The sequence below is a fragment of the Diadema setosum genome, chromosome 9 (genome assembly GCF_964275005.1).
Source record: "Diadema setosum chromosome 9, eeDiaSeto1, whole genome shotgun sequence".
Taxonomy (NCBI): domain Eukaryota; kingdom Metazoa; phylum Echinodermata; class Echinoidea; order Diadematoida; family Diadematidae; genus Diadema; species Diadema setosum.
In genome coordinates this window covers 16625903-16641354 of record NC_092693.1, presented here as the reverse complement: position 1 = coordinate 16641354, position 15452 = coordinate 16625903, and the positions used below count along the sequence as shown (strand labels likewise).

Sequence of the window (15452 nt, the reverse complement as noted above, 5' to 3'; positions counted from 1 at the left end):
TCAGCGAACCGCCGCTCGCCCGCCCGCCCGTCCTTGATCGGGCTGCAGGTGCCCTAAATACCTATACACTGTTATACTAGTTCAGATACCACCGGGTTGTTGCATGTACCGGCATTATGATGAGTAGCAATCGTGTACGTGTTGTGCGCTCGCTTCTGCTGGAAAGCATGTATCTTGTAAGCAGGACTCGACTCGGAGACCTTATAGTCGTCATTCGTAACTGCAGCATACAGAGCTTTCCCTTTGGATTTCACTTTCAAAAACTGTGACCAGTTTTTACTTACAAACAAGGTACGATTTTTATGCCAAAAAGAAGTCAAATTGCCCCTGTTAAAGCTACTTACGTGCAAGTCTTCTTTCACTCTTGCGCAAGCATAGCTATACGTTGTTGCAGTTGTTCAATCCGATTGTCCCGGGAAAATCCGTCTTTGTCCTCGTTCAGGACACATTGTGTCATTGGGTCAGTTGTTTACGTTTATTCGTAAATTTATTCCATAAAATAGTTATGTTACCATTAATTATTATTGTTATTATTATTATTATTATTATTATTATTATTATTATTATTATTATTATTATTATTATTATCATTACTATTATTATTATTATTATCATTATTATTATTATTATTATTATTATTATCATTATTGTCATTATTATTATTATTATCATTATTATTATTATTATTATCATTATTATTATTATTATCATTATTATTATTATTATTATTATCATTATTATTATTATTATTATTATTATTATTATTATTATTATTATTATTATTATTATTATAATTACCCGCATCTTTATGATTGTTCTAATCATAATCATCATCTTCACCCTCATCATTATTGTAACAATATTCGGCTATTGCCTTTTTAGATAAAAAACAATATCCATACAGGAGATATACGTATTTCAAACATTCTATCTTCCCAGTGCTGACAGAAAATGTCTTGAGAGAAAAATATGACTCCCATTACTGACTGATAAAGCAGTGTTTGTTCGGGTTTGTTACTACCAGTATATCTATGGTCTACATTGTCCTGACGAGAAAGTTTTCATCCTCCCCGCATGAATGATTGGATTTAATCAATATTGTTTAAGGAAACCATATAAGTGTGTATATATATATATATATATATATATATATATATATATATATACATATATATCATATGTATATAACTTTTTGCAAACAATTTGAGAAAGTGACAGAAGTAGGCTTATGCAGCAAGCAGAGTCTACTGAGTATACAAATTATAGGCGATCCTTACAGGAGCTAGGTCATGAATTGCAACACAAATATGCCTTCTTCTGTTATATACCTCTGTGTGTATATATATGTGAAGGGGGAGGCCCCCGAAAATTCAGATTTTGAATTGAAATCAAGGCAATTGGCATTTAATGCATTCTTCTATTGTGACATTATCATTACTATTTTTAGTACTACTAATACATGGAGCAAATACTATATATATATATATATATATATATATATATATATAGCGAGAACTTTGTTTCTGGTCAGTTTTCCCTTTCTTGTTTCAATATATATATATATATATATATATATATATATATATATATATATATATATATATATATATATATATATATATACATATACATACATATATATATATATATATATATATATATATATATATATATATATATATGTGTATATATATATTTATATATTATGCGTGTGTGTATGAATGTATATATACTATATATAGTTCGGAATGTGATTTGAAATCGCAGCCTCCAAAAAAGTGGCAAATTTCATGAAGCATAAGTTCCATTGTTGCTTGCAATAAGAAACTTGACTGTGACCCGACTTTCAACCTGTGTCTCAAAAACTATCTCTGTGTGGTACTGTCGTGCATGTCCTTGGTTTCCTTTGATGATGCTGCAAATCAATTGTTCTCCAGTTACTACGGCAACAAGAAAATTGAAATCCTGGCACAACACAAAGTAATCGAATGCACTACATGAGCAATGATGTATAATGATGATCATTTTAAAAGGTTGACAATAACTAGCTTTTATAATAATGGTAAAATTATGAATGATAACAGCATTCAAATATGAATGTACATTACGCAATGGATTAATTCTTCACAGGCACTCTTTCCTAATACAGATTAATACCACTCAATAAAAACACAAAACCATATTTGATAAACAAGGCAGACACTTTATTGGTGGAAACAGCCAAAAACCTTTCACTTGTTACAAGAAAAACAAACTCTAATTTACGTGTCACAAAAATAGTTCTTCCAACGACAATAAGCCAATGATACACCATAGCAAAGCCAATATGCATTTAATGAATGATTACACACAAGAAAAAAATATTAGGACAAAAATTATCTCCTTTCATCTGGGTAATAAGAAAATTTACACCATGGTATTAAAAATATGTTGCATTTCGTATAAAACTACTTTTAATCAGTAGAATGGTAGAGGTTAGATTTTCACATCGTTTTGGTTGAGACGTAACTTCTGGTTTTTAACATTTTTTGGTGAGACAGTGAGAAATCTCTGATGAAATGTGAAAGGGGATGTAATTCCAAGAGGAATTCAACATTTATTTCATGAAAATTGGTTTTGGAATGGCTGAGATATCTAAAACAGAGCAATCCTAATAAACTATAGCTAGGTGGGACCTACCTTTTATTATGTTTGCTTTGTTTTACTTTGTTTTTGGATGTCTCAGCCATTTCAAAACCGATTTTCATCAAATAAACTTTGAATTCCTCATAGAATGGTAGGCCTATGTTCTGTACTATTTCATACGTGATTTCCTGATACCTCGCAAAAAGTTCAAAGCCCAATCCTCATCTCCACCAATACTGTACCATACCTTTAAATTGCTATTAAAAGACGAACAAACAGTCATGCTCTAACACTGATTAAAGACAAAGCACTTAGAAATAAAAAAGTACTACACACACTCCCATGCTCTAAGTACTGTATCATAAATGCGCTATCATACTGTGTATACCTTACATCACAATTACCTTATGGATATCTGTTTATCTTAGTATATTTGAGGGGGCTAGTACTCTACTGGTATACATGTAAATGTGCGAAACCAATTTTTCCAACGTGATGACATTTTGTAATCATGACCCAACATCTGCAGTTTTGTCAGCAATTTGTGCCCTGTGTAACTGTTTCGTGGGAATTGCTTGCCGTTTTAAAAGGTTGGGATGAAACAAACCTCTGCCAACCTTGAGGGTTTCTGTGTGGAGGCACTATTTTTTTGACGTCTGACTCATTCCCAGTTTCCCTGGTAACAAGAATTACACAAGAATTGATGGGCAGACAATACGAAAAGTTTCACTTCACTTTTTTTTTTCAAACAGTACATGATGATATCTTAGTGTGCAATTACTCTTGATTTACCAAAGCCAAGCTGAAGGCAGGTGAGAACTAATGGTGAGAAATTTGAAAGACAAGCCAACATCTACTGCATATCACAGCTTCAGAGTGATATGTATTCTATACACTAGCCACACAATATATACACTAGCACTGTTTTCACACTGTCTTGATTTAATTAATATTTGTGTTATACACCCGTGGCATGTATATGAATATATAAATATAAATTAATCATCATAGCAAGTGAATTTTTCAGCTAAAGAGAAAGACATGGAGTTAAGTTCCCTGCACTTGTGCACTACGAATGTGAAGTCAACCAATACAGGCACAGAGACAAGGCACAACATGTACTAAATATGACAGTTTTCCACTAAATATGATAGTTATTACACATATGTGCAGCATACCGGTACTTAAACTTCTGTGCAAACATTAAAGATTACAAGAATATCGCTTTCACAAATTCATCTGGTGGAAACCATTAGTAGAAACAGAATGCTCTTTCACCAAGAACACATTTTGATTTATGAAGTGAATTGCACTGGGTAAATGCAGAAAAAAACATCATTCTGAAAATATAATGCACAGTGATATTCACAGGCAATATATAGAGAGCGCAGAAAAGTGGATTTGTGCTGATATACAGACGATTGCCAGAACAACAATGGAAAATGCTAAGTTGAAACCACACTTCCAATTCAGCCATTCCATACTACAACAGATAGCCTCTTTTTTAAGTATGTTTACAACCTCTTTGGCATTTTGAATAATACATCAGACCGTGTGCAAGTGTATTTCATTAGCTGCGTTAAAGCGACCATTTGCACGTTTTATACAAACACACACCAAATAGAATACGTGGCACATAAATTGCACATATTTCACCCATATAAAAAATAAAAATCACACTACACTAATCTGTAACCTCTTCCAAGATATTTCTCTCTAAATATACATATTTAAATATTTATATATTTTCTTCATAGTCGAATCAAAGTTAAATGATGCAGTATAGTGGAAAAAAAATTCACGTTGTATTACAAGACTAGACAATATCTAGGAGTACTATGTTGCTAAACTGATATCATGACACATGTATGACAGCAGCTACTGTGACTGTGGGTTTGCAAATGAATTCGACTGCATCAAACGTAGCTCTGTGAAAACAATTTCTTCAAAAAATCTGTGAGTAGACTGTCGAAGATTTCTCCACGAGCACAGAATTCATCGCAATAAATCATTCTGCCTGATCTTCTCTTTCAAATGAAGTGTAAACTCATGAGATATTCCAAATCACCATAGCAGAGGCAATCAGGTTTAATATACAACACTCAACAATGGAGTGTTTTTTTCTCTTATCTCAACTATCTACAATTTTGTTCTTTGCATGCAGAAGTTTAATCACCCCATCCACCAGTCACATTTAAATTCACATTTAATTTTATTCGTGATGCTCAAAACTGGAAAAGCATGGTCACCTCATTACATCACAACACACTGAATATAATTATACATACATAAACACAGCTTATTTCAACAGAAATTTACTTATGTGAATACCACATCCCAAATAAATATTCTGCCTTAAGTTTTGAAGAAGGCTCACGGAGGAAAACATAACACCTCATCACATCATTTTTAGTACTGTAAACATCCACCACAGGTAAGATAATCTGACAAGGCAGTCGGACTCCATCCAATGAAAATACCTCTCCCTCAGGGAATGTTTGTGAAGGTCTTTAGGAAAGATCCGATCGCTCTGCATAAAACCCAAACTGCTGGCACTACAACGTTTCCGAGGGACAATACACACTTTCTCCAGTGGTATAGCAGGGCATTAAATGAATTGTGGGAATTCCTAGTACTTTATGAAAATAATGATAATTTTAAAAAAATCTACAATTTTCACTAAATGTGATGAGTACCCTGGTTGTACCCTTTTTTAAAAGGGGAAAAAAAATATATGTGACAAATGCACACACTCCGACTATAAAAGTGAAATATGTATACTTATGGAGTCATTACTTGTTTTTGCAGAACTGTTGCTACTTACAATTGGTTCAGCAAATATAGAGTAGGATCTCCACCTCAAGGTTTTTAAGTGTACCAAAAATTACTTAACCTTCCTGGAAAATGTGGAAGTACATCTCTCAACAAAATGGGTGTTTTTCTTGTCAATAAATGCATTTATGTGGTACCATAGCAGTGGATCATGGGACACACTTCAAAAATACATCCTTCACCTGAATTATCCAGAGGTCTTCATACGTTTAATTCTATAACTATTGTTTGAAAGCTGTAGGGGAGGAGAACTCTGTTAAAAAAAAAAAAAAAATGAATACAAAAATTAAATTTATGATAGCATGGGAATGCTTGGTGACAATCACAATGACAATTGGTGACAATCCGACAGACCAACTAACTTTATGATCCCACACTGACTCCTGCGTAACCCCTTCAAACTTTGGAATGCCAGGTTGTAATAAATAGGTACATACCACAGAGATTTCATTACCTATTAGAATATTTAGTACACTCAGCGTACATGCGTATCACATCGGTATAAACAAGGAACCATATTTCACACAGAAACATTCTAACCATGTGTGAAACAAGGGTACAAATCTCCAATGTGATTCAAACGAAGAGCCAAATTTTTATACTAAGGCATTTATGTTATTCGTCGACAAAGTAAACGCTTTGTGAAGACAAAAATACTTAACAGGGTTTACTGTAGTTGAACCACAAGTGTATTTCACAGGAAGTATCGAAATACTCATGTTCACCTTTACATCATAACTTCTACAACATTGACTTTAGATCTTGACACAACACTTGGGTTTCAGATAACAAACACATAAGAAATTCTCAGTAGATTCTATGCTGATTCATCAATACCATTTTTTTTTTTCACAAACAAGTCTTGTTGGACCGATAACATATATATCTTATTTCATATACACATACACTAAATGCATACTATGGTAATCATTTGATACTGGTTTAATTACTGCATCATTGCATACTCTCTAAATTCTGGAAATCTCACCTCTTTCTAAACACGACAATATATATGACGGAAGAGAGCCTCATTTTTTTTTTCAGCTTACTTTGAATGAAAAGTTCCGTCCCTGTTTCAGCAGGCACTTCAGCACTTTTTGAGGATTAGAGTAATTAACATGAATACACCGTTTCTGTGTTTTTTCTTTTTTCCCACAAATGTATGGCTACTAATGTTACTATATTTACAGTCTGTCTAGCAACACAATGATCCTGACTGATGTGTTTTGGTTGCGACCCCTAACTGTACGTGAAGTGTGTGGAGAGCGCCCTCGCTCAATTAGACTTTGCTCGCGGATCGACGTGCTGGTGCTTGGCAAAGTTGATGAAGACCTGAAGGAAGAGGTTAAAGAAGAAAAAAAAAAACAACAACTAAAGAGTTAGGCATTAGCAAGATTTAAGAAATCATATTTCCTTCTCTGAATAGTTTGTGCCTGTAATGCCAATGAAGTTAGGTAACACCCAGAAAACATGAGAATTACATAACAACACATACAAATCACTGCTGCATATGTTCAATGCAGCCACAACCAGAAAAGGTCTTCAAAACAAAACAAGTCAACAAAACAAAACAAAACACAACGGTGTGATCAATCTGTCAGTGTTCTTTAAAGTGTAGAAACCATTAAATTCGAAAAATGTTTGGACTTTCCTCAAGATTGCAGTGGTTTTCTCTGAATATGAGATACTATATCACTAGGAAAAAAGGCAACTGTCACTTTATTCGACAGAGGTGGGGTTTCTAGGGACTCCAAACTGCACAGGTTGGACTCTTCTCAGTCACAGGGTTATGCTTTATAATCTTGCAATTTTTTCCATTTTTTGTGCCACTTCTGGGTTTCATCAGCTGACAAGCAAAAAAAAAAGAAAAAAAGAAAAAAGAAAAAAAGCTTCAGCACAATTTTCTGGTACAAAAATTGAAGGGGGGGGGGGGGCACACACATGCCACCTTTAATTTTTTCTTTTTTGCACAGGATCTGCCAAAGGAATGAAAGGTCAGGGTTCACATGGGAACAATTTGGGGGTGGGGTGAGGGAGATATTGGACAATCATCACAAGAGTTTCTTCAAACTCTACCTGTTCTAAAGTGGTCTGGCTGACGCTGTAATCGACGATGCCCAGCTGTTCTCTATTGTCCTCCAGGGTACCAAAGATGTAGGCCCAGTTGGCCGTCCCACTGTCCACCTGGTAGTGGACCATTTGCTGGTCAAAAAAGATAGACGGGAAACATGAGTCAGTTACATTTTACAATATGGCAGCCTTTTGTCATCTTCAAAGAGACATTTTAGATAACACTATCACTCAAACATCACAAGATTGATGCACAAGGCTCCACAACCTGGTGTAGTTTTGGCTCGGCAGATGATGTGACATAATCTGATCCATCAGCCATTTGATGCACACTTTGCTTTCAACTACTGGCAGTGAAGGCAGAGCATAAAATTGTCCCCCAATATCAAAGTCTGATGGTTTTAATTGTCTAATATGATAAACATACACTCATGACATGATCATCAGTTTGAAACTCGATTACCTCTACAATGATACCAAGAAGGCCCAAACCATTCCTAATTATTCTGGATTGCAAAACAGTGATCAACATTTAAACACATTTGGTCGGTTCTATATTTATCATGCATTCACATACAAACAGAAATATGAAAAGAAAGTAAAAAACATAAGATACACATCAGACAGGGATGAAAAATGCCAGAATTTACAATTTCTTTTCTCCAGTTTTTATCTCTGATTCAGAATCTACAATAAGGTTTCCTGACTGCCCAGAAAGATCCGTTGCTATAGCAGATGTGAGACCAGTGGTCTATCTCACCGAGCAATGAGAAATATTGCAACTTCTTTTGATTGCTGATACAAAGGCAGGAATCTGAAAACAACCAATGGGGTCTATGACTTTTTACACCATAGTCATAGCAACAGCAATCTTTATAATTCACAGTAAGAGCACAGCTCTTTATGATACAGTAGCACCTCATTATGACAAGGTCGGATATAGTGAGATACCCGATACATCGAGGTTAATTTGCAGGTTCCTTTCCATTGATTTCATATTGCATATATTTCCAGTACTTATTTTGTATCCCTCATATAACAACATAACCTACGTAAAGAGACATTTTTGGCAGTCTCAAGCAGGTCCTTACAACAAGGTTCCCCTGTACACAGTCCTGAGGTTGTATAAGGCTAATGTATCCTTACCTGGTGCTGTTCCATCAGCACTGCCCCAGGGAAGTTGCGGGCCACAAAGTCCTGGGTGGCAGCTATCAGCTGTGGGGTGCTTGTCTTGATGATCAGAGTATAGCCTGTACCAAACCTATCACACACAGCAAAAAAACAAAAAACAAAAACAAAAAACAAAACAATCAGTGAATGGTGGATGCATGTCACCTTCCTGTCTCAAACAGCAGTTAATCTATCTTAACCCTGTGCAAGTTTTATTTTCCTACAAGTGGATAGTTTTTCAGGACAAGCACAACCTTTTCATATTCATTAGCTAGCAAAATCATTCCTCATGAATGGAGGTGTGTGAAAGAAGGAAAAGAAAAAAAAAAATAAGTGGTCTAATTTCTGCAAGAAAGACAGATAGACAGTGAGAATAACAATAATAATAATAAAATCATCACATCAATCAAGCATATATATACACACACACACACACACACACACATATATATATATATATATATATATATATATACATATATATATATATATTTTACGATAAAGAATAAACTAAACTAAACTAAACTAAACTATATAGAAAACTGAGAAGTACCCACAAGGATGGACAGCTAGTACTCACACAGACATTTTTATGAGGAGCATACATACACAAACAAACACACAAACACACACATACACACTCACACATACACAAGAGTGAAGAAGAGACAACAAACTGATGTCGACACTGACAGGAATTTAGGCGAGGAGAAAGCTAATGACTCACACTCAGCTGTACTTTTGATTCCTACCTGCTCTTAAGATGCTGGGTGCTCCCCAGACACTTGAACTGACCGTTGACCATGATGGCAAGCCGAGTGCACAGAGCTTCACATTCCTCCATGCTGTGTGTTGGACAAGAACAGAAACGATAAAGTCATTTTCATGGATTGAAAAAAAAGAAGAAGATGTGGATGGGAGAGGACAGAAATTTGACAAAATATTCATAACTATCTGACATATCACACAGAGACACAAATAAGACCAATGATAAAGATGATCATATTCAATAAAAGCAACATAATACATAATATCAATGATATTGATATGCACAACAATCATGACATGACAATTACCCCTCATTCTAAAACAACAGATATAGCAATTAAATCAACATTGTGATAACCTAATTGTCTATTTGATAACATATAGGTGTACTTCTATAATGAGTAAAAGTTAAGAGAAAGATGAAGTGAGTTTTATGAGATGCATTCATATTCATTAAACTTTAAAAATGTCATCAGGTAAAACAAGATGTAGGAATCCCCCTTCCCCCTGGTAGGTCGTATAACAGAGCTATTCTGCAGTACCTGTGAGAAGTGAGTATGATGGAGCGTCCACCTTCCATGATGGAGGTGAGGGCATCCCAGAGGTAGCGTCGAGCCTTGGGGTCCATGCCCGACGTCGGTTCATCCTAGAAAGATGATAAAGCAAGATCAATCTACGAAAATCTACTGTTTTATCACATTTCTGGTGAAAGCACCAATCTAATTACATCGTATAACGCCTTAAAAAGATTTTATTTGTTTGATATAACCTCTTGGGAAAATCGGCTGCATCATTCACAACTACTGTATAAACCATCTTTCTATTCACCCTTAGCACAAGATTCTAGAATGAAAAATGATAGAGCTTAGATTTTATTATATGATCACCTTACAGCTTGTTTAAAGACCAATGCATTCTTCACAGAAGAAGAGGTGTTTAAATAATTGTGTGATAACCATCAATTGTCTTTTTATTTAAGTAAATGTGAGACATTAATGATTGGTGTTTTATTTCTAGGTCAAATTCTCACTGCTCACAAATATCTACTTGTATGCTTGTTTGAAGAGAGCCTCAATTATTTCCTTTTCTGTTCCAAATAGAGTCAACGGATTGAGTTTGTGATTTGTATTCTTCTAGCATTAGATATTAAAGTTTCAGGCAAATGTACGAAGGGTGAAAGAATAAAACATTAACTCTTGATAATTTGCAGTGTGACAGAAGGTCTGTGAAATCGAGGTATGATTAGTAAATGCATTCATCCTTGCATCAAGTTCAATGTAAAGCCATACGCTTTTTCTCCCCCAGTCAATGTAAAGGAGAGCAAGGAAGAGCAGCAGTAGAGAGGTTTACAGGAGGAGAAACAGAGAGAACGAGAGGACGGACAGGGCATCTCTTACCAGGAGAACTATAGGTGGGTTTCCCACCAGGGCTACTGCTGTGCTCAGCTTCCTTTTGTTGCCGCCACTGCAAAAGAAAAAGAAATCATCCTTGCTAATCAAAACACCAAATGCGACACTATGTCTCAGCCATACTTGTACTTGGTATGAGGATAAAACAAAAACAAAGCTGAATTCCCCATCATACAGATGAAAAATATCAGAATTGAAAAAAAAGGGATAACTTTTCAGACCTTCCTTCTCCTCAACTATATCCATCTCTTTCCGAGTACAGAGCAAAGTCCCATAAAGTTACCGTTGCCATTACAAGGGACTAAAGCGTGACCTGAAGGTGGCCATCATTACCAAGCCAATCAGACAAGTTTCATTTTTGCATGCAGTCCTCACCAAATTAAATATTCTTCCTAGTGATGTAAATAATGTTGTTCATTAGCAGTAATCACGACAACCCCTTGAGAACTACAAATCAGCTCCATTTTAGCCACAACAATGGTAACTATACACGAGAGCTGCAGTGACAATAATGATATTAGTAGAGTCTGCAATGCGGCCATATTCTTATAACATCAGAGGCAAATGCTTGGTAACACAAGTACTACATTCATGCACTAAACTTATAATTGAGTATCTGAAAAATGACACATTGTCAGAAAATATTGCTACTATTGACACAAAGTGAAATCTGAAGCTAAGGGTCACGATGGGTCACCTGTATGTTCCACACAGCTTGTCCTGCCACTTGGTGAGGTTCATGTGTTTGATCGTCTGATCCACAATGGAGACTATGTGTTTGCCTGGGATACCTCTCAGGCGGGCAAACAGCGTCAGGACCTCCCGCCCAGTCAGGCGTTCAACGAGAGCGTCAAACTACAGGAAGAATACAGGGTGTCGGAATAGACTGTCACATCTAGAGCATCTTAGCCATAGAGGGCCTATCACAGCATTGCATGTACTGTTTATATGCTACACAATCAGCAGCTATATAGACTGAAATCATTATCAAAGGACAGATCAAATAGTTTGACCAAGCCAAAAAGTGCTGGCATTTACAATCATATGTGGCATATCATGAACATTTTCTCCCTTGTATAATATGTGAAGTGAAGAGACATTAGTTTTTTGTCTTTTTTTGATTGATACAGAGACATTAATATGCTGTACATAAACCTGAATGAGGCTCACCTGTGGGCAGTAGCCGATACGTTGCTGCACCTGGTAGAGACAAAAGAAAATATACCCTGGGTTAAGAAATGACCAGACAGGCAATGGTGCATGATGGAAACACTCTTCCACATTCTCCGGCCATGGAATGGTTAATTCAAACAGAAAACTATATCCCTTTGGTTGTCACATAGTAGCACATGTACCAGTATTTAAAACACAAGGTTCTGACTGTTGGTCTCTGGCTCTGTTTCTGTTACTTTTGCTTTCTCATTGAAGTAGCAGAAGTCCTTTTACATTGTGCCAACAGACAAAACACAGTGCAACCCACACCTCCACCAACAAGGTCCTGCCCTCAAAAGCAGATAATCACAGGAAAAGGACAGAAACAGGCCCATATCTTGGAAAGTCACAGAAAGCAATTGGTGCTGATCGACTGTTGAATTTTAATTTTCTTCCCAAGATTGCGATTAAAGTGGAGACTTTTGCACAAGCAATTTTTCATTCTTAATTGGCTGGGTACGATGGATTTCGCCCACTGTCACAAAAACTGAGCAAGCATTTCAAACAGCTCACCACTGCTGTAGCGGCTTAGGGTTTTGGCAGAACATACTATAGTAAAAGGTAACTGATCTGTATTATGAGAGCAAATTCACTCACGCTACAGGACTAGCAAACATGAAGAAAGCTACAAATAACCCAGCAAATATGTCCCAACAATATACTTACCCTGAAATCAAAGATATGAATATCAAAATTCACCACTTTATATTTTTGTGCTATATATGTTGCGCAAAATACATGAAAATTTCCACTTTTACAGTAGTTGAAGTAATGCTCCAAGCAGTTTTGAGACAATGAGGGCATAGTCTTATGTAAGACACAACACATACTCAAAATTTGCTTCAAACCATGCATAATGTATTGATGAAATTTCACAGGTGGATGGTTCGACCACCACCACCACCACTAAACTCACCTTCCTTCTCTCTGTCTGAATATCAAAGCCCTGGATGTAGGCCGTCCCTGCAGACATTCTGATGTCTCCCGTCAGCATTCCAAACGTAGTCGTCTTCCCAGCACCTGGAGGCATGACATGGGACAGTAACCATGGCAACGCACACGTTATATTGAGCATCATCCTCTTTTAAATTTAGACACCGGCAAGTTGCATATGGATGGACAAAACATCTCATAGGTGTTTCCACAAACTACTACCTACTACTACTCCTTATTTGAGGGCATGTAATGCCTATGCCATCTGGGTTCCATAAAAGTACAGTAGTTGTACCTCCCTGCCTGTCTATCTAGCATTGCTGTCCTCATGCAGTTCATTAAGCAAATTGAAAAAGCTTTCAAGATCACATAAAAAGAGAACCAAATCTTGATGACATATTGAAAATGTCTTAACAATTAAGCATGTACGCAACAATGAAGCATGTATTCAAATCACTGGATGGAGAATTCATAGCATTGTTGAGATAGAGAAAACTCCGCAGATCACCAGTGACAGAGTGAAGAGAGACATTGTGAAGCTATAAACACAGAACTTTGCTTCCTGACTTAATGCCTTTGACAAGGAAACCTTTGCATCCCTAATCATACGGAGTCATAACTTTCATTATGCACACACGGCAATATGAAAGACATCCGCAACATGAACAATGGACAAATCAAATCATGTACCAGGGACGTCTTTTCACAAATTAAAGCGATTTTAAAGTTTTTTTAAAGCTTACATATGGACATCACAGACTACCATACATTCAAGTTTCCAAGTCTCACCATTGACTCCAAGGAGTCCAAAACACTGCCCCTTTGGGATGGCCAGATTTAGCTTGTCCACGGCAGGAGTGGCCTTGCCACGGAAAACCTGTCGAGGAAATAATCAACATTGAGATAAAGAACCCTCTTCAAATGAAACTATAGAAAAGTAAGCCTTACTGAGACTTAAACTTTTCTAATACCCATAACTTTCTAATCTAAATCCATTTATTAACAATTATTGTTATGTTAGAAGCCCAATTTCTTCTAAACAAATATTTGATAGTATAATCTTGATACCTACTTGAATGAAGCACATGGCAAAAACTTTTCCTTTGCTGCACAAGAAGAATCTGTGCCTTAATCAAGTTTATTGATGCACTAAACAGAGTTCTAAATTCTATCTCAACCATGAATTGATTCATTGATTTTAATCATTAGCATTTGGTTCTTGTTTCTTCCCCTGATATGACTGGAATCTGGGACTGACCTTGGCCAGGTTCTTGATGATGACGGCATGGGAGCCATCCTTGTGGTTGATTCCTTGTTCTACCAGCGTCTTCTCAGCAGCCACATCCTCGTCCTGAAGTTATTAGAGGGCAAAAATATAGAGTGAACTCCCGGATTATCAAAGTCATCACTCCGTAGGGATGCCCTGCCTTTGCAAGAGCCAAAATAGAATACCGAAGTGACGATGTCACAGTCTTTTGTTATAGCTATCAGTGCTGGTTCAAAACAAGATATTCTTGCACAAGGCAGGGGGTTGAAACTGAGTGTGAGCATGGTTAGCAACCACTGTGTTAACAGATATTCGGGTTATGTGAGGCTGTTTAAAACCAGTTTCCATGGTTATGAACGCCTATGACATCACACTTCGGTACTGTATACGGAAAAAGTATTGTATGGTGAAATCATTCTGGTAACAAGTGACTCCACCTTCATGGCAAGATGAAGAATGGATACACAATATATTGGACATATAGCTCAAATTAACAATTCATGACAGCACTCAACAAATTAAATTGACTCAATGCTGTTGTAGATTTGTATTATACAGATATTGCTTTTAGAGGTGTAATATAACATTTGACATTCCCAGGAATTATATTCCCCCCCCCCATCAAAAAAGAAAAGAAAAGAAAAGAGATTGGACAGTATTTTGATCAATGAGGGTAAATGTTTTCTCTAGGGGAAAATATAACTGCCAAGGGAATGTCGACCTCAACAATTATAGATGAGGCAATATATGTTATACTACTAGTATGTTGTCTACATAAATACACATCCACTTCATTCTAGCCACGTTGGCAGCCAGTCAAATTCCGAAATTATATCATCATTAACATTTTTGTTCCTTGCTGCATTAACAGTCACATGATTGCATTATGACTAATCACTGACCAGAGTGTTAAAGGGTGTGTACAGTTCTGGTTGAGGTGAGGATTTAGCTTTTAACGTTTTGCAAGATATTCAGAAACCACTCTATGAGATGTCAAAGAGCATACAATTCTAAGGGGTATCAAAAGTTTATTCGATGAAAATCGGTTTTGAAATGGCTGAGATATCCAAAAACAAGGTGAAACAAAGAGATCCTAATAAAGTTATGGCATGTCGCCTTTTATCATTAGCACTTTTTGGGATACCTCAGCCGTTTGAAAACCAATT

The 15452-nt window shown here is 36.3% G+C and overlaps 1 protein-coding gene across 1 annotated transcript in view; it reads right to left on the bottom strand.

Moving 5' to 3' along the window:
• Positions 1-6050: 6050 nt before the first annotated feature.
• Positions 6051-15452, bottom strand: part of LOC140232515 (phospholipid-transporting ATPase ABCA3-like) — a 36963-nt gene continuing 27561 nt past the window's right edge. Inside the window, exons 25-35 of the mRNA XM_072312610.1 lie at positions 14278-14370; positions 13809-13896; positions 13003-13106; positions 12045-12074; positions 11572-11729; positions 10863-10929; positions 10008-10111; positions 9450-9542; positions 8674-8788; positions 7534-7659; positions 6051-6789 (exon numbers count right to left, since the gene is read on the bottom strand). Coding sequence (XP_072168711.1) covers positions 6733-6789; positions 7534-7659; positions 8674-8788; positions 9450-9542; positions 10008-10111; positions 10863-10929; positions 11572-11729; positions 12045-12074; positions 13003-13106; positions 13809-13896; positions 14278-14370 — 1035 coding nt within the window. The 3' untranslated portion in view covers positions 6051-6732. The remainder of the gene's footprint in view (positions 6790-7533; positions 7660-8673; positions 8789-9449; positions 9543-10007; positions 10112-10862; positions 10930-11571; positions 11730-12044; positions 12075-13002; positions 13107-13808; positions 13897-14277; positions 14371-15452) is intronic.